The sequence below is a fragment of the Diceros bicornis genome, chromosome 35 (assembly GCF_020826845.1).
Source record: "Diceros bicornis minor isolate mBicDic1 chromosome 35, mDicBic1.mat.cur, whole genome shotgun sequence".
Lineage (NCBI taxonomy): Eukaryota > Metazoa > Chordata > Mammalia > Perissodactyla > Rhinocerotidae > Diceros > Diceros bicornis.
This window is the reverse complement of record NC_080774.1, coordinates 29,786,964-29,809,059: the sequence shown is the minus strand read 5'-3', so window position 1 is coordinate 29,809,059 and position 22,096 is coordinate 29,786,964. Positions and strand designations below refer to the sequence as shown.

Genomic DNA, 22,096 nt, shown 5'->3' with positions numbered 1-22,096 from the left:
TTGTTCCATGTTATAGACAAGGACACTGAAGCCAGAGGCTGTGACATGAAGAGTGAGCTCAGGACAGAGCCTGGCACTGAGGGAGGGAGACAGGAAGGAGCAGGTGCACACAATGGCAGACCTCTAGTCTACCCAGAAATGATGACCCACACGTGGTTAATAACTCACAGAGATGGGGGGGAAATGAGCATGGCCTTTTTGAGTTAAATGAGTTAATATAATATATATTAAAATATTAAGATGAAAATAAATTATGCCTTACTCTAAACAATAATGCTAATGACAGAACTTCTTACATAAGAAAAAGAATTACAGAAAGAATCAGAAAACAAAATCCAACAATTTGCTTTTTATAAGTTACAGACATATAGCAAAATATATACACAAATTTAAAAAATAAAACGCTGAGCTACATAAACTCTCATGCAAATGCAAATGCAAAAAAAGCCAGGGGTTTCTATTATGATTTTTGGAAAAGAGAAGTTTAAGCTAGAAGCATTAAAAGAGGCAAAGAGGGCACTAAAAGGCACAGTTTTCACTATATCACTATTAAATATATATGCCCCACATATCATGGTCCCTACTTTTAATAATTTATACCCTGCCTTCTTCTCAAAAAGGATTTGAGATAACTGCATGACTAACTTAGCAACAACATACATAAAAGAGAAACAGAAATTAAAGTGAAATAGAAATATGCAAAGAAAAAAACACCCAAAATCAGACTACAATTAGATCAAGTAAACGGTTCTTAACTATTTTGGGGTCACAGAGCCCTTCCAAAATGTGGTGAATGCCCTAGACCCCTCCCAGAACATCTATGCACATACCCACACAACTGCGTTCACTCCCTAGGAGGCCGCAGCCTCCAAACCCCTGCACGTACAGGACTCTAAGCAGTCCATGGACCCAGGTGAAGAGCTCTGAAGTAAACAAAAGTTAGATCAAGTATGGATTTGGATAAATTAATTCAAAAACTAAGTTAACAAATAGAACTGATAGAGTAAAAACACATTTCTTGAGAGAACACAAATGCTTTATAAAAAGTGGTAATATATTCAGGCCCAGAGAAGTTCTGTGGACACTTAGAAATGCTGACACCATGTACAATAAGTAACAACAACAACGGCCTAAGCATTCACCACTTGGAAATATAAAAATAATAATACTAATAACACTTGAGCCAAAAGGAAATTCTTAATACAATAATAAAAAATACCACGTCAAACTTACAGAGTGCAGAAAACGCTCTAAGAAAAAATCATAGACCAAAGTATCTACATTTACTAGAAATATTAAAAATATGATTATATCTAAATAATTAATCTTAGAAATGTAAAGTATTAAGCCAAAAAAAAAAAAAGAAAGAAAAGAGCAGAATACACATACTTTGACAAAGCAATTCAATTAGTAAACAAAATCAAGACTTGGAGCTTTATGACACTCAACATCTACCACAAGGAAAAAAATGTAAGACAACAAAACAAAACAAACAGCCAACAACTAAATTCAAGGACAATTAGAATGTTACTAGGACGATCTCTTATAATGTTACACTGTTTGAGACCCTAAATAAAACGAAAGCACTTACAAGTACATAGTAAACACTGAAGAAGTGGAACAGAAGGAACCAGGTTCTGCTCCCACTTCCGAGAGAGAACCGTACCTGGTCTTACCATGGCTATGTGAGACTGTCCACCCTTCAGAAAGGGGATCTTAATCCCCATGTGACATCAATTGTCAAAAGGAAGAAAGGAGTTGGGGGGTAGAGGAGGCGGAGGAGAAAGAAAGTGCATATTTCAAAACGTGAGAACAGCATAAAATGAGTTGAGAGAAGCTGGGAGCGAGTGGAGAGGGCATCTGGGCAGAGGGTGGCATGAACGCCATGTGGCTTGCTCAGAGGGTTAAACCAGATGGGCTGAAATGGGGGTTTAAGTGCAGAAAAGCCCCTGAAGGTTGGTTTTAAGGAGAGTGGTGACATGTGCAAAATGATGCTTTAAAAAATCAGTTTGGCTGGGGTGTGCCGAAGTATTCGGAGGGAGACATCAAAGGGAGGAAAGAGACGACTGCCCGATAAGGACAGGCCTGGCCAGGGCAGAGGTGGAATGGGGGGGGGTGCCAAGGAGGTAGATCTTGGCTGGGGGGCCTGCTGTCCCATGTGCAAGGGTCTCAGCATTCTCTCCTCCTGGTAAATGACTGAAGGCTGCCTGCAGACAACGCCGGGGCACCACCGGGTCAGGCCAGTCCAGCAGGTTCTGGGGGACCCTGGGGCGCTGGCTAAATATTTCACATACTCACACAGCAAAGAAGAGCTGGATAGAGGGGTGCTCTCACCTCCAGGACTCCCACTGTGATCTCCCAGCCCATCGGACCTATCATTTTAAAATCTCTGGCCTACCAAGGCCTACTTGTTAAGTAATGATTATGGCTTTCCCATTTTTATTCATCAAAACTACAAATAACTGCCCAGCTGAGCTTCTGATTAGCTGAAATAACCAGTGCTACCACGGTGGGTTCGTGCGATTCCAGCCATCAACTTTTGGAAAACTTCGAACTCGCTCAGTCTGCCTCCTCCCCGCACTAGCTCTGGGGGGCCCGGGGGAGAGAAAGCCAGTACTAGAGACCCCTGGGCAGCACGAAGGCCTGAGGGCCTGGGACAAACAGCTGTCCGTCGGCCAGACACATCACTGCCTGAACCCATTCCTGGGGATGGGGTCAGGGGACTGAGACAGAACAGCCTTCAGGCTCGCTCAGTCAGGGTGAGCAGGCCTGACATCTGGGAGATGTCGGGGGTGCATGCGAGCCCAGCACAGGGCTCATAGCCTGGCCCACGTTAGAACATTACAATCACCTGTGCAGCTTTAAAAACACACCACTGTCTGAGCCCTCCTCTGGAGATGCTGACTGAATCGGTCCAGGCGGGACACAGGCTTGTTACTTTTTAAACGACCCCTGGGTGAACACCAGTTGACAGCGGGGAGGACAGAGAAATACGAGGACAAGGACTTCACTGAGGCCGTGGGGAGGCTCTGGATGGCCTCCGGGAAACCACATCACAAGCACCCACAGCCCAGGGTGCCCTGCCATTTTGGGAACCAGACAGAGATGCCTCTCGGTCTGTGGGGAAAGCAGGGCTCACTCTGGGTCTCCATCCTCCATCGCCAGTTGCACAAAGCACTTGTCTGTGTGGTCTCCTTCTCAGCGGGAGCCCTGCACCAACCCTTAGAGGTATGTGGCCAGGTCCCGCTATGCCCCCTTCACAGATGGGGAAACGGAGCCTTGGGGCTTCCTCAAGGTCACGCAGGTAGGAGGAGCAGGAGTAGGACATGAACCCGGCCCTCTGACTGAATCACCTGCTTCCTACATCCCCCAGCACTGGAGGGCGGAGAGGGGGCTGCACAGCCAGCAGACCAGAAACAGGCCATGGTCTCGGGGGCCCTGGGTCTGTGGAGGGATTAGTCCTGGAGGGCACTAATGTCTAGTGCCTGCTGAGTCCGAGCCGGGCGTCACCATCCTCTGGCCTACAGGACCAGCCCTCTACTCCCCTGTGAAAGAGCCATGAGCCAGAGACCGCCCTCACTCTAACCCGGAACGAGGATCAAGAGGCCACACCGGGGGCTCACACCCTCACTCTTCACAGCAAAACTAATCCTTCCAGACCCTCCCTTTGCTCTGTAACCCGTTTTGGCTGTCCCCATCAATGCCCAAGCTGGGTGGAAGATTCCATTTTGCTGCTGATGTATCTACGTTTGGATTCATTTTTCTTCAGCTGATTTGGACTTGTGAGCACAGTCTGTCTCCTAAAAGTGCCAGACTGCAGACTGATGGTAAAGAGTTCATCTGCCAGTTTTGTGGTTTAACTCAACTCTCTCTCTCTGACGTTTATTCTTCTGGATTCTGGCAAAAGAGGGCAAAACTCAATCTCACAGGCTTGGGAGTCCAATGTGAGAATGAGACGGCTGATGGCCGATTCTCTCTGGGCGCGCCCCATGCCGGTGGCCTTCCTGTCCCCCCAATAAACCTGCTGAGTGCAGGGCGCCAGCCAGGGACCACGGGGACCCGGCTGCTCGTGTGGGTGTGCAGGAGTGCCTGGGTGGGTGCGTTTCCATTCAGCACTGTCATCAGGGAGGTGGGCAGGGACTTACGGACACAGCGACTGGGTGTGGGCTCCATCTGGGACAGTCTTTCGGCTCCGAGTGAGCCTCTCCTTCTAGAACTTCTCAGCAGTGTGGATTTTCTGATGCCGAATGAGGTGCGAGCTGCCCCTGAAAGACTTGCCACATCTGTTGCACTCGTAGGGTTTCTCTCTGGTGTGGGTTTTATAATGCTCAATAAGGGCCGACCTGTGCCGGAAGGCTTTGCCACACTCATTGCATGCATAGGGTTTCTTCCCTGTGTGGATTCTCTGATGCTGGATCAGGGCAGAGCTGTGGCAGAATGCCTTCCCACACTGGCCACACTCATAGGGCTTCTCCCCCGTGTGGATCCGCTGGTGCTCGATGAGGGACGAGCTCTGGCTGAAGGCTTTCCCACACTTATGGCATTTGTAGGGTTTCTCGCCAGTGTGGGTCTTACGATGTTCAATGAGGTTGGAGCTCTGGCTGAAGGCCTTCCCACACTCTTCACATTTGTAAGGTTTCTTCCCAGTGTGAATCCTCTGGTGCCGAATAAGGTGAGACCTGTGACAAAAGGCTTTACCACAGAGATCACATTCATGAGGTTTCTTCAGGGTGTGGATTTTCCGATGCTGGCTCAGGCCTGAACTCTGGTTGAAGGATTTCCCACATTCCTTACACTGATAAGGTTTCTCTCCGGTATGAATTCTCTCGTGTTTTCTGAGACTTGAGCTCCGACTGAAATCCTTCCCACATTCCCCACACTCATAGGGTCTCTTCCCAGTGTGGGTTTTCTGATGTTGCGAGAGGGCTGAGCTCTGGCGAAAGGCTTTTCCGCATTCCCGGCATTCGTAGGGCTTCTCCCCGGTGTGGATGATCTGATGTCTGAGAAGGTGCGAGCTCTGGCTGAAGGCCTTCCCACACTCACAGCACTCGTAGGGCTTCTCCCCCGTGTGGATCACCAGGTGTCGGAGGAGGTGTGAGCTCTGGCTGAAGGCCTTCCCACATTCCCGACACGCATAGGGCTTTGCTGGTTGTGCAGTTCTGTGAAGTTTGTGAGGTCCCAAGTCCCCCCTGCCTGCTTTCTCACAATCATGTGAGTTCTTCTCCATTGTGGGTTCTTCTCCATCGTGGATTATCTGACATATACTAAGGTCTGATTTCTGGAGGAAGGTTTGGCCAAATATTTCGTCATCCTGGGGCCTGTTTACTGGCAGGATACTCTGATGCTGAACAGGGCTTGAGCACAGACTAAAATTCCCCTCATAATCATCATGTTCCTCGTCTTGCTCCCCAAGAGGGATCTCCTTATAGATAACAGCCATTTGCTCTAGACCCCTTTCCTGAAGAAAAGGGTCACCCAGGTCCTCCTCTGGGAAAAGTTCTTGCTGCATCTCTAACCCATCCTCAAACACAAAGGTCTCACCAAGCTTGCTTGCTGGGGAAACCTCCATTGTGACTCTAGTGACTATTTCTTGAAAGATGTTCTTCTCTGGGTCACACTTACTGTTCTCACAATCTGAAAAGAAAAAGGGACATTGTCAAGCCAGCAAGTCAAGCACCTAGGACTTCCTGTGCCAGAATCTGTGGTGGGTGTAACAAAATAAGTATAAGACACAATCTTGCCCCAGAGATGATCCCCACTGAGTTAGAGATGATTTTGATTTACCAGAAACAATTGCAAGGAAGACAGACACACTTACCACACCGTGGTGTCTAGACTCTAAAGGCTGAGGGTGGCGCCAGCCCTGTGGCTTAGCGGTTAAGTGCACGTGCTCCGCTACTGGTGGCCCGGGTTCAGATCCTGGGCGCGCACCGAAATACCGCTTGTCTGGCCATGCTGAGGTGGCGTCCCACATGCAGCAACTAGAAGGATGTGCAACTATGACATACAACTATCTACTGGGGCTTTGGGGGAAAAAAAAAGGAGGAGGATTGGCAATAGATGTTAGCTCAGACCCGGTCGTCCTCAGCAAAAAAAACAGGAGGATTAGCACAGATGTTAGCTCAGGGCTGATCTTCCTCACAAAAAATAAATAAATAAATAAAATAAAGGCTGAGGGTGTTCAGAAAGGTGGGCGAGAACACGAAGTGCAGCCGCTGTGGAAAATGGACAAGACTTGGCTACTGGAGGATAAGTCCCCGCTGGGGACGGGGTTTTGTTCAAAAAGAGAGAGAGCACACACTTCCCTCCTACACTAGGTCAGCTGCGCTCCCTCCAGCCAGCTGTGTGCCCAGGCCAGAACCCTGGCCGTCAGCCTAGACCTTCTCGTTCTCTCAATGAGCATGGCTCATCCCGACCACTGCCTGAGGCTTTATCCAAGGGGTCTCTGCCTCTCTGTCCTCAATGCCATTCTGCAGCTCAGGCCTCAGTGTGACTCCCCAGGATTATTTCAATACTGGCCTCCCACCTGGCCGCCTACCTCCAGTTTCTGCTCCTCCCTCTGGTCTGTTCTACACGTTGACACCAGTGTCAAATACCCAAAATACAGGCCTGATCGTGTCGTTTCCCTTCTTAGGATCTTGCAGCAGCCCAACTCCTTCACAAGGCCCTTCCAGCCCTGTCTCCAGCCTCTTGCTTCCACGCACCCCTCACCTTCCAGCTCAACAACTCATTTGCGCTGCTATTTCCTCCTCCCACCAAGTCCTTCCCCATTCTCAGACGGCCACTGGCTCATCCTTCCAGACTCAGTCCAAATGTCCCCTCTTCTCTGCACCCTCAGACTGACGACCTCAGGCACGCCCCCTCAGTGACCAGGGGAGCTCAGTGCCCATGTCCATCACAGCACTCACCACTCGGAGGGCAAACATCTCTGACAGGACTCTCCCCACCGCTGCCCGTGAGCTCCCTAAGGGCAAGTCCTGCGTTCCTTTATTTGGAATCCCAGCCCCCAGCACAACCGCACAATGTCTACACACACATCTGATGAAAAAACAAACGACTGGATGGAGGAAAAGCCACTTGTTTTTCTGCTAGAACCGACTGATAACATTTTTTTTTTTTTTTTGCCAAAAAACTCTTTATTCAAATAAATCAATTGTCTGGGAGATATAAATAAATAAAACAGACAAAAGCAAAGCTGCTCCAGTTGAAAGGGGGTATAAAGGAAGGCAGCTAGAACTCCCCACCCAGCCCTCGATCCCACTGTGGTGGCCCCTGAGGGAGCCTTCAGGACCCCATTCAGAAACTGCTGTGCAACCTAAAGGGGACACTCCTCAGGTACCACAATAATTAACAACAGCTCGTGTTACTTGAACACCTACTGTCCCAGACATACTAGACTTTTTAAGAGCATACCTCATTAAATCCTCACAACTCTAGACAAAGGTACTCTGAGCCTTACATTGAAGCTTAGAGAGTAACTGGCTCAAAAAACATATTAAATGAATCAGAATACTCACGACAGAGCTCATTCCTATTTGAAAATGACTATATATATATATGACTAAATGACTAAATATATATATATGACTAAATGACTAAATATATATATATATGACTATATATATATATATATATTTGTGTGTGTGTGTGAGGAAGACTGGCCCTGAGCTAACATCCATGCGAATCTTCCTCCACTTTATATGGGACCCTGCCACAGCATGGCCTGACAAGCGGTGTGTCTGTGTGAGCCCTGGATCTGAACCCGGGCCACCAGCAGCGGAGCACGCGCACTTAACTGCTACGCCACGGGGCCAGCCCCCTAAAGATTATTTTTTTTTAATGACTTTTCAGCCAGTAGAAAGGCCAGGTGTGCAAAAAAGCACAGAACTATTCTCAAAAATTCTTTGATCACTTCAACTCCTCCTCTCTCCCCTCCTCTTCAGCAACCATAATCTCCAATCCTTCCAGCTCTAACTCACCCTCACCAAGTCTAACAACCAGAGTGATGGCCCCATTCTCCTCTTCTAGTTCCACCCCTTCCCTGTCCAGCTCGGACCCTCTCTATCTACCGCGGGTCTGACTACAGAGTCTCTTCAGCTCTCTCTCCAACCACCATCAGGATCCTCACTCCTTGCCCTGCTGCAAACAGCCGCGAACTACCAACCTTCTCTGCCAATCCCTCCTAGGATGTTAAATGTTGCCAAGGAAAATCATACGACTGCGTATGGCACCAAGACAAATTTCAAGTTTCCAGTTTCAGCCGGGACTTGGCCCGGCACTCAGCTCCCCCATCCAATGACTTCCTTCACTCAGCTCCCACATCCAATGATGTCCTTCCCCAACCCCTCTCTCCTCAGCCCTCCCTTTCCCATCCCTCTGGCACTGCTCACCAATACCTCCTCAAAACCCTTCATTTCAGAGACTGCAAATTGGCAGCAAAAATTTGGATCCTGCCACAGACACGTTTTGTTTGGCTCTCAAAGAGCTGGGCTTTTCCTTTTTGTTTGACTTAGCTACCAGTATTGAAAACTCAGCACGTTTCTGTCTTGCTCTTGAAAAACTGAAAAAGGCCCACCCCTTCACTAAACCCACCTTGCCTACCTGGCTTTTGAGCTTGCCGGCCAAGCCACCCCCACGCCCACGCCCTGCTTTATTCCCTTGGTTTCTGAAAGTCTTTTCTCCTCCAATTTTCATGCCTTCTGATTCCTCCTTCTCGGTATCTGTGGATTGCAACTCTTTCTCCACCCACCTGTTCAATCCTGGTGTTTCCATTCTCACTATGTGCCACCTGCACGCTGAAGTCGGCACTCTTTAAAAATCTGGCACTCCTTTATCTGTCCCCAACAATGTTTTAAATATTTTTGGACCGAAAATTCAAAGGTCTGGAATCCCACGCTTCCCACGTCTCTCGGGGCTTTCCCCGGCTCCTCCTGCGTCCGTCACCCCATCATGCGGGGAGCCCCAGGGCTCGGGCACCGGGCGGACCCTCGGTCGGGTCAGGGTTTCCCGGCTGAAAGGCGGCGAGCGGCCGCGGACCCGCACACGCCGCCCGGGCAGCGACGCCGGCGCCCCTGCATGCTCCCCTCCGCTGGGGGACGCCCACGCCCGGGGCCACCGGAGGGACAGGCGGTCACGCTGCTGACGCGGAGCCACTCACCTGGGCCGGGGCGGGGCCGCTCACCTGGGCAGGGGCGGGGCCGCGGGAGGGCGCGGCAGGGCGGCACCTGAACTGCTCCAACCCGCAGCCGACACGGCCTCGCTCGGGGCTGCTGCTGACGCGGAGCCCGCGGCGGCCCGAGGGCCCGGAGCCCCGCCCCCTGCCGCGGGCACTTCCGGGACCGCTCTAGGCCGCGCGGAGGCCCCGCGTCTCGGTGGTCCGGTCGAGCTGGGCGTCGTCGCGCGTGGCCGCCGGGCTCGGGGACGCAGGGCCGGGCATCTGGAGGGTCTCTCCAGTTGGCGCAGTGGCTCTGGGCTGTCCGAAAAGCGCGGCCCGGCTATGGGGAAAACTGAGCGGGGCAGGCATTGGCAGGAGTGCAGAGGAGGAAACTGAGGCCGGGAGGGGTGGCCAGCCTAGAGCCGCAGGCAGGCGGCCAGTGCCCGCTGCACTTGCCCTGGGGGTGGGGGCAAGCCCGAGGCCGCTGGGGTGTCTGGGGTCTTCAGGAGAAAGGGTTCCCAGAGCTGCGGAGCCCGTCATCCCGCACAGGCCCAGGGTCCTGTTAGCATTCACCCTCCCTTCCTGGGTAGTCCTGGTCTCGCCTGCCCACCCCACCACCACAGAGACTGAGATGAGCGGAGGGGCCCGCTTGCGGCCCTGGAGATGGCTGAGAGTGGAGGCGGGACTCCCAACTCAGTGGGTCTGAGGGATGACCTCCAGACATAAGGCTCCTCCAGGGGAACCGGGAGGGAAGAGGAGTGTGTTCTTGAATCCCCCACCTCACTCCCAGGCGCTCAGCTCTACTTCTGATGGCAGGACTTGCCCCTCCACCAGTGCTCCCCTCTTGGTCCACTGCTGCCCAGGTGCTGCCTGCCCCGCCTATGGGAGAGCCTCCCTTGGGGGCCACAGCCCTATGGCGGGAGACCAGGAGAACACACGTTCCTGGGAGGAGGGATGCTGTCCACTCTGCCCCTGCCATCAGAACCCTCTGCCCTGGCCCTCAGGTGCCTCTGAGTGCCCCCACCCCCCAACACACACACACTCACACTTGCCTCCCTGCCCCATCAAGGAGTAGGCTGGGGCTGCCTGGGCCCAAGCTAGCAGGCTGGGCTCCATGGGGACCCAGTCCAGTCACCCTGTGGGCGTTGGACCACAACCAACCATGCAGAGCTGGAAGTGGCAAGGGCTGGTTCCTTTTTCTCTCCCTCCAGCTCCTCAGGTCACAAGAGTCTGAGCCCCCTGGGGGCCAGTGGGGAGGCTGTGCCCCGCCCCAAGTGTCTCAGGTGCTTCCTCTTCTGCAACAATCCCCAGAACCCCTGCCCCCACAGTCCCAGACCCACCACAGTCACTTTTTCAGCAGGGATCTCACAGCCCTTAGAATAGTTATTGTTGACATGTTGAATGTTATTAACCCATTTTACAGAGAAGGAAAATCAAGGCTGAGAGAAAGTTAGAGAGGGCCCAAGGTCAGGGGCAGAAGTGAGAGGCAGACAGAAGGCACTCATCCCACACCCCACCCCTAGGATGTGTAGCCCACGGAGCAATAATAATCTGCGTCGTCCTCGGGCTGCACGGGGCTGATGGTCAAGATGCAGGCGTTGTGAGCTGTGTCTGCGGCTGCCGAGAAGCGGTCAGGGATGTCAGAGGGCCGGTGGTGGTCTTCCTCTGAGCGGTAGTAGAGGAGGTAGCGAGGGGCACTGCCTGCCCGCTGCTGATACCAAGACACACCATAGTCCCCAATGGGGTGGCGGGGGCTGATCGTGCAGGAGAGTTGGGCCACTTGGCCTGGGAAGACCAGCAATGACTCCGGCTGGGCCAGGGCTGGCTGGGAACCTGAGAGAGACAGACCTGCTCAGGCCTGGCCTGGCCCCCTCCCTCCTGCCCCTGCCCCGTGAAGGCTTGGTCAGACTCCAAGGAGACTCCGCCTCCCAAAAGATTCATAGCTCGGTGCCATGGGATCGACACTGGATGGGGCACAGAGTTGGCAACCCCTAAGTCTCCATTAGTGCCATATCCCCAAGGATCCGTGCTCAGTTGAGGGCCTAGAGTTCAGAGGGTGGGACAGGGCACCTCTGGGTCCTTCTGCTGTCCACCCCCATCTCTTGCCCTGCAGAGTCTTATCCCATCAGTCACACTGCCTCTTCCAAACCCTGCATACAGGCTACCCGCCCCCAGGAAGCCTCCTGGGCTGTACCACCCATCAGCTCAACCTCAGGCAACTGGCCACTGGGGTTAGGTTGTCCCTGAGGTCCTGTGGGGTAGGGACCAGCCCACACCAGCTTCCCTGTGAAAAACTAAGAAGGTGACCAGCTCTAGTCTATCTCTGAGACCCCAAAGAGTCAGAGTCTGAAGGGACCCCAGTGATCTGGTCAACCACAAATGGGGAAACTGAGGCCCACACAGAGGGACTTTTCCCACATCTAGGGCAAAGTCACATGTAGTCAGTTCTCCCCTCTACCTCAATGCCCCTTCCAGAACCCTCCCACTGCCCATATTGATTTGCTTCCTTGCAGGGGCCTTCTGGAGCCAGTGCTGTCCCCCACCCCACCCCCAGGTGAGCCAGGCCCAGGGAGGGCTCACCTGCCAGGAGGACCCCTGTCAGAAGGAGGGCCAGACACCAGCAGGCCATGGGCAGAGGCAGGGAGGCAGGCGGGAGTCGTTCTGTTGTGTGTGCTCCAGGTGCTTCAGGGCTCAGGCAGTGGAGGCTGACCACGCAGGACATGCAAATCAGCCCCCACAGGCAGTTATGGCAGGTGGCTGCTTTTTTATTGAGGTGTAACTCACAAATGGTAAAGTGCACAAATCTTAAGTGTCTGGCTTGACAATTTTATGCACATACAGACACACACACACACACACACACACACACACACCCCTGCAACGTCTACCCAGATGGAGATTTAGAACATTTCCAATTCCCCAGAAGGCTTCCTCATGCGCCTCCCCCATCAGTAACAGCCTCTCCACCCCCAGGGGTAACCATCATTCTGACTTGGATTACTTAGAGCAGCTTTGCTTGCTCCAGAACGCCAGCTTGGAACAGAATGATAGCGTGCCCTCTTTTGTCCCTGCTTCTTTTGTTCAGCATTGTGAGAGTCACCCTGTGTGTGCAGCAGTGTCTAATTCATTCTCATAGCTGTGTTAAATCCACTGCATGGATCAACCACAGTTAGTTCATCCATTCTCCTGTTATTAGACATTCGGGTGCTTTCCAGTCTTGGGCCATTACAAATAAAGCTGCTGGGAACATTCCCGTCAGTGTCTTTGGTGCACCTGTGTTCTCATTTCTGCGGGACAGACACCCAGGCCTGGAGTTGCCGGGGGTTGGGGGGGCAGGTAGGGCATGTGTCCATTTAGCTTTAGTAGACTCTGCCAGTGTTCCCAGCATGGGTGTACCAATCTGCGCTCCCACCAGCACCTAAGAAAGTTCCAGAGACATCCTCACCAGCACTGGACATGGTCAGCTCCTTTAATTTGCCAGATGGAGGGGAGCTGGCTTCAGTTGGGATTCAATTCAAACTTGAATCCCAGCTCCTCCTCTTCTTAACTGCATGACTTCAGCCAAGTTACCTCTCCTCTCTGTGCCTCAGTTTCCTCATCTGGAAAACGAAGATGAGCATAGTACCAGCCTGAAGGTGTGAAGATGCAAAGATAGGACTTATTTGCTCAGTGTTGGGCACAGTGCATGTATTAATCATGCATTTTATTTTCTGTGTTCTGATGCTTTGATATCTGGGGCCTTGCTGACCTTGGAGGAACTGCCCTTCCCAGGGTTAGCCAGTTCCTAGAGAGGGTAAATGACTTGCCTGAGAGCACACTTTTTATTTATTTATTTACTTATTTATTTATTTATTTATTTATTTATTTATTGTGCAAAAGATCAGCCCTGAGCCAACATCCATGCCAATTCTCCTCTTTTTGCTGAGGAAGACTGGCCCTGAGCTAACATCTATTGCCAATCGTCCTCCCATTTTTTCCCCCCTTTTTCTCCCCAAAGCCACAGATAGTTGTATGTCATAGTTGCACATCCTTCTAGTTGCTGTATGTGGGACGTGGCCTCAGCATGGCCGGAGAAGTGCTGCGTCGGTGCACGCCCGGGATCCGCACCCGGGCGGCCGGTAGCGGATTGTGTGCACTTAACGGCTAAGCCACAGGCCAGCCCAGAGAGCACACTTTTTAAATGCAAACAAGCCAATCCAAAGCCCACTCTCAACCACCTCCTCTCTGGCTTTCCACTATCCACTGCCCTAATCACCCAGGGCCAGGTACCAGCCAACCAGGGACAGCCCCTATGCCCCAGAGCCCTGAAATTATTCAAACTAGCCCATCCTGAGCCTGCTTACCCTGCTCGCCTGTTCCTTCCCTCAGAAACCACAATAAAGCCTCCTGCCCACAGCTCCCCTCTCTCCCTCTGCCTCCTGACTCACCCTGGTGCTTCCCCATGTGGCCCCCCTGTGGCATGTCATGCCTCCTCCTCTTGGGATCTGCGGAGAACAAACTATCTTCTCAACGGCAATCGTCTCCTGATCTGTTGGCCTTACCATACCTAAATAATAATAAAACTAATTAAAGCAGTGCACTCTCATTAACTTGCAGCCCTGAAAGTTCCCTTGGGGGAGGTTATAAAGCCCCCCAGTGAGTCCCACTCCATTCCTAACACCTCCTTGGGGCATTCCACAGCACTCAAGATGAAACACCCCTCCTTGGTGGCTCTTGAGACGAGTCCCTCGGACAGCAGAGTGATGGCTGTCGGAGGCTCCAGGGCCTGGAGTGGCCATTCTTCCAGAATCTGGCTGCAGCCACTCCTGACCTGTGTTCTGCAGGACACAGTGGACACAGTGGACACAGTGCTGTCACAGGAACACAGTGCCCTGTGTTTCCATAAGCTTGGGAAACACTGCTTGTTCCCACAGCTCTGATGCTGAGCACTTGCTGCCTTCTGAGCACCGAGGTAGCCCTTTAAAGTGTTATCGCCTTTAATCCCCTCAACAACCCTGCCAAGTCGACGTGTCTTACCCCCTTTTTCCAGGTGAGGCACCGAGGAAAGAGCTTCTCTAGAGGCAGACTGGGGGGCTGGCGAGCTGCATGCAGGATCCAGGCCTCCCGCCTCCTCTGGAACTCTGCCTATGGGGGACAGGACCAACAGCCTCATTGCTGGTCTGGGCTCGGAGCCTCGGAGCGGGCAGGAGACAGAACCAGAGAGACAGAGACAGAAGGGAGGCAGTAGGGGGGAAGGAAAGAGGTAGGACGATGGAGAAAGAGAGAGGGAGAGAAAGAAGTCAAAGAAAGGATAGATACAGATGGAAAGGCAGAGAAATGGGTTAATGTGAGAACTAGAGACAGAAAAAGAGCAAAGGAGAGATGGCGGCCAGGAAGAGGGAGGAGAGAAGAAGAGACAGACAAATACAAGACAGGGAAGCTGGAAGATGAGAGAGGGAGAGCCAGGAGGATGAGAGAAGGACAGCTAAGAATCCAGGAGACCCAGCCACAACCAGACAGAAAGAGAGACCATGCAAAACGATGCGGGCACGCTGGAAAACATGGGCAGTTTCTCATCCAGAGAAATCTGCACTTTGGTGGTATTTACCCCAGAGAAATGAAAACTTCTATTCACACAAAAACCTGTAGGTGAATGTCTATCTTGGCTTTATTCATAATTGCCCAAACTGGAAACAACCCAAAACAATAGCAGGTGAATGGATCAACAAACTTTGGTTCATCCAGACAATGGAGTCCCCCTCCTCAGCGATCAGAAGGAAGAACTATTGATACGCAGGACAACCTGGGTGAATCTCAGTCACCACGCTGCGTGAGAGAAGCCAGACTGCAAAGGCCCGTGCTATATGATTGCCTTCATAGGACATTCTGGAAAAGGCAGGGGCAGGACACAGAGCAGTGGTTGCTAGGGGCTGGGGTCAACTACAAAAGGGCGTAAAGGACTTTTGGGGGTGATGGAAATATTCTGCATCCCTACTGCGGTGGTGGTTCTGTGAGATTTGTCTCAACTCAAAAACACTAAAAAGGGGGAATTTTACCGTATGTAAATCATATCTCAATAAATGTGACCAAAAAAGGAAAGACACAAGGGCAGAAGAAAGGAGAGGGAAGGTGGGAGTGAGAAGGAGGCAGAGGGAGGGAAAAGAAAGGGAGCACAGGGCAGGGCCTTGAGGTAGTAGGGAGCCTGCAAGGCTGCTGAGGTTCCTGGCTTCACAGGGCCACAGCGCTGCTGGCTCACGGCTCACGGCTCATGGCGGGGGTTTTCCCAGGGCCAGCGGCCCACCCCAGGAATCTCCCCCACTCTCAGCCTGGGAGCTCTGTCTCCACTGGTGGGGAGCTGTGGTCTCTGGACATCCCTGGGCTCTAAGGCTCAAGCCCCACTATAGCCCTGCCTCAGGGAATGCCCACACCCTCCCCTCCCAGATCCTGTTACCGGGATACTGGGGGGAAGGCATTTCCTGCCTAGATGCCTTGGCAGCTCCACTGCCATGGAGACCAGCTTGGAAGCTGGGAGGGCCTCAGTCTCTTCGGCTGCTCTGACCCAGCGAGTGGGAGGAAGAGAAGGCCAAGGGCTGGACTAGCTGCAAGGACCCCTCTAGGCTGCTAGAGGCCAGCCCCAAGGGTAGGCGAGCAGGGACCTCCACCTGGGCTCACCCACCCACCTATCACCCACATACATATACCTCTCTTGGCAGGGCCCCACCCTGGAATAGATCTCAGCCCCAGCTCCCTCTGTGATTGGGAAGTTGGGGGTTGGGGGATCAAAGCCCCACATCTGTCTCCTCTCCCCTGCAGCCATGTTTATCACGGTGATGTTTGGAGGTAAGTGGGGTCCCCTGTCCCCGCAGACGTGTAGGGGGATGGTACACTCAGAGGTTTGCTTCCCTCTCCCCGGGGCGGGGGAGGCAGTGTGGGGAAGGGGGTGCACCTGGGGAAGGGGATGGGGGGGTTTGGGGAAGCGGCTCTGTGAGGAGACAGAGCGAGCGCCTGGAGTGAGTCCCTTGAGGGGAAAACCCCGGCTGGGACTGGGTCCTGGAAATTCACAGGGCTCCTCTCAAAAAGCTCCTGCCACACCGCCGTGGAGCATGTTTTTAAACTGCAGACTGCTTAGCTATTCAGTCAGTGGTCCTCAAGGTTCAGGGTGCAGCAGGCACCTGAAGCTCTAGCCACAGCTGGAGATTCCCGCCTCTCCGGTGGAAGGCAGGGCTGGTCCGGGAGGGGTGCCCGGTGCAGGCGCAGGAGGCATGAGTTGTGCACCCCAGTCACCGACACCTCGAGACGGGTGTCGGGGTACAGTCCTAGTCCCATAGCCCTGTTCCCTGCTCTGCTTAGGGAACAGATGAGTGAGGCAGAATGCCCCATTTGCTCACCCCTGCCCCTACCCCACAGCCGGCTGCTGGGAGCTGGTGAACCCCTGGTGCAGCCTGGTGACTCTGGCTATCCACCTGAGGCAGAGGGGGCAGGTGCCCCCAGATGGTGAGAGGGTAGGAGGGATGATGGGGAGGGGGAGCCAAGGGCCCCCAGGCAGGGGTACCAGCCCTGCCTTGCCTCTCTCCCTGCCCTCCCAGCGACCATCGCCCTCCTGGCTGAGGACGGGCACCTGGTGAGCCTGGTCGAGGGCCTGGAGGAGGGGGCTTCCCCAGCCCCCTCCATGGGCACCGCCCTGCTGCAGGAGCGTAGGACCTATGTCCTTGTGCAGATCATCAGTAAGTAGGGCCCAAGACTCCCCCCTGAGGTTATGTTGGAATGTAACAGGGGGGATGGTAGTCCAGAGATTACCCAAGGCTCTGCTCAGTCCCCTACTTTGCACTTTGGCTGGGACCTAGCCCTGACCCTTCCCACCCAATGTCCTGTCCTGACGCCAGCCTGGGCCAGCAAACAGGTCCAAAGCAAAAGGTGGGATGGGGACCACCAGGCCAGTCAGGAGTCATTCTTTCCCCTTCCAGAGGGTGAGGGTGGGGCCCCCATCCGCTATGAGTCCCTATTGCAGAACCTGGATGACCGGTGTCCAGAGCTGGCAGGTGAGTGTCATGGTAGAGCCCTGGGTTGGGTGGTGGGGAGCACACCTTCTCCCCAGCCTGGACAGGCAGGGCTTCCTGGGCCTTGCAGAGGAACTGCGCTGGCTGTCGGGCCTACCCCCCATGGGTGATGGCCGGAGGAGGCACACGGCCACTCGGCGTGGCCACCAGGAGCAAGGCCCTCCTCCTTCAAGGTCTCGAAGGGTAGGCTCCCTGCCACCCAGGAACCGCTAGTTGGGGCCAGGAGCCAGGTAAGGAGACATGGACAGCTGGGGGCTGCTCACATCCAGAAGTGGGACCCCTTCCCAGGGAACAGACATGTGCTGAGAGGTGGACCCCCAATGCCAACCCCACACACACATATCCACAAGATGGAACATACTGTACTGGGAGACAGGCCCTCACTACCCCGCTGAGTGTAAGTGCCCAAGAGCAGGAACATCCTCAGGGCCCAGGAGATGTGGAATAGGGCCTGGCACACAGTAGACGCTCGACGAAGAGCTGTTGAATGAACTCAGTGAAGGCAGCAGCACAGAGGGTGTGATGGCGAGGTCTGCACCGGGTTTGAAGGACCTGCTTCTCTGTTCCTGCAGCCCTTGTGACTGGGCACACTGCAGCCAAGTGGCAGAGCTGGACTCAAATCCAAGGGGGTTGGCCGTGACCTCTGCCTTGCGTGTCAGGCCCAGCCAGCAAGTGGCCCCGCAGCATTCCTCTTGCAGTATCTGAGAAGTTGTATCAACAAGAGGAGCAAGGTCGTAGACAGAGGTCAAGGACACACACAAGGCCACCAGGGAGCCCCTAAGATGTGGGTGCAGAGAAAGGGATCCAGAGGTAGAGACAAGAAGGGTGGAGGGGGCAAGCATCCCTGAGAGGAGGAGACAGGATCCTCCAGGGATTCCAGCCCCCAGAGTCATAGGACCTTGGGGTCACCTGCTAAGCCTCACCACCTCCCTTTGGACTGCCCAAAGCTGTCGGATTGATTACAGCAGGGATCCCCCCTCCCTGCCCAGGATGCCAGCTGAAGGTGAAGCAGCAGTCTACCCACAGTGTGACATCCATTCTCCCCACCTTGTCAGCCACAGTGCCCGGCAGACAGGCCAGTGAGAGGACACAGCAGGCTCTGGTCTAAAATAAACTCTTTTAATTGCACATTTGTGTCTCGGGTCACCTGTGGGGTGAGAAACGCCCTCCTCACTCCCAATCCCAGCTACGTGGGTACAATCTGACGACGCAGTGGTCTGGCTGTCAGTGAAGGGTGGAGGTGGTGCAGGGCTGCCGACGAAACTGCACCAGTCTGCACCAGTCTGCACTGGTCTCTTCAGGGCAGGGAGCTCAGACCTGCGGAGGGAGGGCAGGCGACACAGGTCCACGGTCGCCCCAAGGTGCTGGAAGAGAGACTGCCTGCAACCGCCCTCCTACTCCTCCTCCCACCCCCCGGCCAGGTCAGGGGCAGCTCACTCACCGTGGTTGTACTTGCACTGCTTCAGGGCCTCGCTGAAGCCCTCGCACAGGGACAGGTCACTCTGAGTGGTGGAGCAGTCCAGGAACTGCCTGATCTCGTAGGCACAGGGCCCCATCTGCAGGGGCTGCGGGGCAGCGCGAGCGGGGGCCTGGGGGACAGCGCAGGAGGCAAGGTCAGCTTGGGGTTGGCACCCAGAGGTGGATTCCAAAGCTGAGGGTCGGCTGTCCCTCCCCACATCCCTAGCCCGGCTGCCCCAAGGGTCCCAGCCAGACTGAGTGACCCAGAGCCAGCCCACCCACAGCTCCATGTGTGAAACAAGGTAAGTCCACAGCCCTCTCAAAGCCATTCAGCTGATGCTAGCACCAGTGTAGACAGCATTTCCCTGTGGCTTCATAATGGGCATGCTGGGCAGGTGTGGGGGTGGGAGAGGGATCTAGAAAAGCCGGGTGCTCTGCTTGTACTCTTGGAGTATAAGCCCCACCCCCACAAATTCTGGCACCTTCCTGTCTCAGCCACACTGATCCTCATAACCCCTGACCCACTAAGCCCACATTTGGCTCAGGACTGGTGGGGCGCCCAGTGGGGGAGGCCAGCAGGGAACAGGTCTCAGAGTCACAGGCTACTCTTTGCCCTTGGGTCAGGGGGCTACAGTGCCTGACCTGGGAGTGGGGAGAGTGGGGACTCAGGATCCACAACATCCCTCCCCTCTACTAGGGTTAGGTGACTGTGGGCCAGTCTCTGAGCCCCTAAGGGTCTGGGTTTGCCCACCTTTAAAGGGCTGGTTGGTGGCTGTCCCCAGGAGTCTAGGGAGCTTGGCCTCAGTGGCCGGGAGGAGCTGGGAGAGCCTGCCTATGAGTGACAGAAGGCCAACAGCAGCGTGAAGAATAGGACCTCTTTGGGCAAAGTCCTAGGCCTGAGGCAGCTCTGGATACTCCTCGCTGGACATTCCAGCAATTCTCTGCTATGTGGCTTTGAGAGCCGCCTGCCTCTGCTTCTCCTGAGCCCGATGCTCACCTGCGGAGCGGGAGGCTGTGCGGGCTCTGAGCTGCCCCCGCTGAAGGCTCCGGTCAGGGCGCCGCCGACGACGTGTCCCACAGCCGAGCCCACGGCTACCCCCGCGGCCGTGGACGCCATCTGCGCCATCAGGCCCGGCTGGCCCGACGGGGCGGGGGCCGTGGCAGTGGCCGAGGGCGGCAGGTGCGCGGGCGGGTGGGCAGAGGGAGCGGCGGTGCGGCTGCGGGGTTGCGGGAAGCAGGGTCAATCCCGGCCGGACCCCAGGCCCTGAACCTCAGCGGCCTGCAGCCTCTGGAAATGCCGTGCCCTCCTCCTCCCAGTGGGGTGGGCGACCCCCGTGTTAGACACGCGTTGCGGCGCCCCCGCCCTTCCCCCCAAGATGGCGCAGTAGTCGCCAAGGTCACGCTAACGCGCCCTTGGGGGAGTGCCCGCTTGTCCCGAGCCCCCTCCCCACGGGGCCCCTGTCGCGGTCACACCTGGCTGGCCGGGCAGCTGCACTGCGGCTCCCCCGGGGCATGGTGGCGGCGGAAGGACCCGGCCAAGCAGAGTCAGAGGCGGCGACGGTGGCGGCAGTTCTGTCTCGGGGACGAACGCTGGCTGCGCTAGTCACAGCCGGCGCGAAGGGCGGGGCCCCGAGGACACACCCCCGGCGGGAGGCGCCAGGAGTGAGGCAGCTCTTCCCTCCCATGGGTCCCCGGACCTCTCCCTTCCAGCATCCCCTCGTCTCCGCGCCCGTCTCCGTAGCACATGTCACCCTGCCCCCTCCTTGCGCCTGGCTCACGCACTGTGGGCCCTGGGGACACGGGCCAGAGTCGCAGAGCGCCGAGGGCTTACGCAGGGGCGACGGGCCAGGGCCTTCAAAGAGCCCCGTGGAGTGCAGGGAGTGGAGCTGGTGCTGTCCGAGCTCCAGGGCAGAGGGTTCAGGCCAGCCGGAGGGGGACACGAGGCGCCAGGCCGGGCTCCACTCCTCCGCCTCTATCGCACAGGGTTTGCAGGTTTCGGCGTGGTCTCAGGGTTGGGGGGTGCGCGGGGCACTAGAGCGGGGAAGAGATGCCCTGTGGAAGATCTGGCGCGACCCGCCCCAGAACCCCTGCCAGGGGGCGTCCGGAACCCCTCTTCAACTCCACCTCGGTGCGATGAGGCCCCCCATGCGGCCTTGCACTCCCCCTGACCCCCCTGCCCCACGGATGCAGCGCCGGACACTGACAGCGTTCACGCGACATTCAAGCAGCGTGTGCGTCCGTCCCAAAGGCCTGACCTGAGTGCCTAGAGGCGCTTGGCGGGTTTGAATCCTGTGGCCTTGCAATTTTACCACCTCGTTCCAGGCCAAGGGGAGGGTGGAGGCGCCTTTCAGACGCTTCCCAGCCCTTCAGGAACTTGAAGTTTTTATGGTGTTTTCTGAGTGACTTGGCAGTGTTCATATTATTATCCTTGGGGAGAAGGGGCCCTGACTTCCCTCCCCTCCCCTGTCACCATCCAGTGTGCCCTGGTGGGCCCTCCGTGTGCCCTGGGGAGGCCTGGTGGCACTGGGATTGTGGGGAGGATGAAATCACTCACAGCAAAGCTGTGTGTGGGAGTCCCAAGTGGGAAGAGGAGCCCTTGGTGAGGAGGAAGGAGGGAGGGAAAGAAGAGAAGGGGCAAGGGACTGAGCCTGGCGCTCTCAGTTATGTGTGTGTGGAGCACTCCTAGGTCACACATACCTGCAAGCCATGTGCACCACTGTATTCCTACCACACAATCCTCTCAGTTGGCCTGTGAAGCAGGACTCTCCCCTGACCCCCGTCTGGGCTTGGGTCTCAGTTTTCTCCCCTCTTAAGTGTGGGTGACCACCCACCTCCAGGTGAGGTGAGTATGTGAAGGGTGGGCCATTCTCTCCTCATAGACATGCCAGGCCTGGTCCAGCCTCCACTCCTTTGCTCAGGAACCCTGCCGACCTGGTTCCTGTTTGCCAAATTGGCCCAACCTTCTATTCTTTTTTTTTTTTTGGTGAGGAAGGTTGGCCTTGAGCTAACAACTGTGCCAATTTTCCTCTATTTTGTATGCGGGATGCCGCCACAGCATGGCTTGATGAGCGATGTGTAGGTCTGTGCCCAGGATCCGAACCAATGAACCCCTAGGCTGCTGAAGTGGAGCATGCAAACTTAAACACTACACCACCAGGCTGGCACCGTACCCACTTTGAAGTCATCCTTCTAGTCTTATCAGGGTCCTCTGGCAGGAAGTGCTCTGTGACCAATCCCCCTTGCTGGGTGCATAATTGGCCTCTAATCATGGCCCTCCACCCTGGGCCTGCACTGTGGGTAGTTGTGACTCAGCTCCCATAAGTGGTGGACTGCAGGTTCCCCAAAGCACAGCCATGCACCCTGGATGCACTCAAGACTTCTTAAGGTAGTTTCACAAATAAATATTTTTATTTAAATAGTTATGTATTTTCACATGTATCAGAAAAAA

The 22,096-nt window shown here is 55.0% G+C and overlaps 4 protein-coding genes across 6 annotated transcripts; 1 reads left to right on the top strand and 3 right to left on the bottom strand.

Annotated features, from left to right (window-relative positions):
• Positions 1–353: 353 nt before the first annotated feature.
• Positions 354–9,241, bottom strand: ZNF70 (zinc finger protein 70). 3 transcript variants are annotated; one of them, XM_058532012.1, is made up of 2 exons: positions 9,182–9,241; positions 354–5,634 (listed from the first exon to the last, which is right to left on the bottom strand). In XM_058532012.1, the coding sequence occupies exon 2, from the start codon at positions 5,567–5,569 to the stop codon at positions 4,211–4,213; it is 1,359 nt and encodes a 452-aa protein (XP_058387995.1). In that variant the 5' UTR covers positions 5,570–5,634; positions 9,182–9,241; the 3' UTR covers positions 354–4,210. The 3 variants fall into 3 exon arrangements, with proteins under 3 accessions (XP_058387995.1, XP_058387994.1, XP_058387992.1); XM_058532011.1 differs by having other exon boundaries at positions 9,158–9,216; XM_058532009.1 differs by lacking the exon at positions 9,182–9,241 and adding an exon at positions 8,750–9,140.
• Positions 9,242–10,534: 1,293 nt separating this feature from the next.
• On the bottom strand, positions 10,535–11,834 carry VPREB3 (V-set pre-B cell surrogate light chain 3). Its single transcript, XM_058532299.1, has 2 exons — positions 11,735–11,834; positions 10,535–10,987 (listed from the first exon to the last, which is right to left on the bottom strand). The coding sequence occupies exons 1-2, from the start codon at positions 11,781–11,783 to the stop codon at positions 10,674–10,676; spliced, it is 363 nt and encodes a 120-aa protein (XP_058388282.1). The 5' UTR covers positions 11,784–11,834; the 3' UTR covers positions 10,535–10,673.
• Positions 11,835–15,948: 4,114 nt separating this feature from the next.
• On the top strand, positions 15,949–17,422 carry C35H22orf15 (chromosome 35 C22orf15 homolog). The gene is made up of 5 exons (XM_058532253.1): positions 15,949–15,973; positions 16,541–16,627; positions 16,720–16,857; positions 17,098–17,172; positions 17,261–17,422. The coding sequence occupies exons 1-5, from the start codon at positions 15,949–15,951 to the stop codon at positions 17,401–17,403; spliced, it is 468 nt and encodes a 155-aa protein (XP_058388236.1). The 3' UTR covers positions 17,404–17,422.
• An 866-nt stretch (positions 17,423–18,288) lies between these two features.
• On the bottom strand, positions 18,289–20,247 carry CHCHD10 (coiled-coil-helix-coiled-coil-helix domain containing 10). Its single transcript, XM_058532008.1, has 4 exons — positions 20,122–20,247; positions 19,646–19,865; positions 18,632–18,779; positions 18,289–18,507 (listed from the first exon to the last, which is right to left on the bottom strand). Exons 1-4 carry the CDS (start codon positions 20,160–20,162, stop codon positions 18,488–18,490), a joined length of 429 nt encoding a protein of 142 aa, XP_058387991.1. The 5' UTR covers positions 20,163–20,247; the 3' UTR covers positions 18,289–18,487.
• Between the last annotated feature and the right edge of the window lie 1,849 nt (positions 20,248–22,096).

Bases quoted from the DNA above. Each gene is read 5' to 3' on its own strand.
- ZNF70 (XM_058532012.1), bottom strand. From the start codon at position 5,569: ATGGAGGTTTCCCCAGCAAGCAAGCTTGGTGAGACCTTTGTGTTTGAG.
- VPREB3 (XM_058532299.1), bottom strand. From the start codon at position 11,783: ATGGCCTGCTGGTGTCTGGCCCTCCTTCTGACAGGGGTCCTCCTGGCA. The intron at 10,988-11,734 runs GTGAGCCCTCCC...TGTCTCTCTCAG, and splicing joins GACAGGGGTCCTCCTGGCAG to GTTCCCAGCCAGCCCTGGCC.
- C35H22orf15 (XM_058532253.1), top strand. From the start codon at position 15,949: ATGTTTATCACGGTGATGTTTGGAG. The intron at 16,858-17,097 runs GTAAGTAGGGCC...TTCCCCTTCCAG, and splicing joins TGTCCTTGTGCAGATCATCA to AGGGTGAGGGTGGGGCCCCC. The intron at 17,173-17,260 runs GTGAGTGTCATG...TGGGCCTTGCAG, and splicing joins CCGGTGTCCAGAGCTGGCAG to AGGAACTGCGCTGGCTGTCG.
- CHCHD10 (XM_058532008.1), bottom strand. From the start codon at position 20,162: ATGCCCCGGGGGAGCCGCAGTGCAGCTGCCCGGCCAGCCAG. The intron at 19,866-20,121 runs GTGTGACCGCGA...GCAACCCCGCAG, and splicing joins GCAGCTGCCCGGCCAGCCAG to CCGCACCGCCGCTCCCTCTG. The intron at 18,780-19,645 runs GTGAGCATCGGG...GCTGTCCCCCAG, and splicing joins CACAGCCTCCCGCTCCGCAG to GCCCCCGCTCGCGCTGCCCC.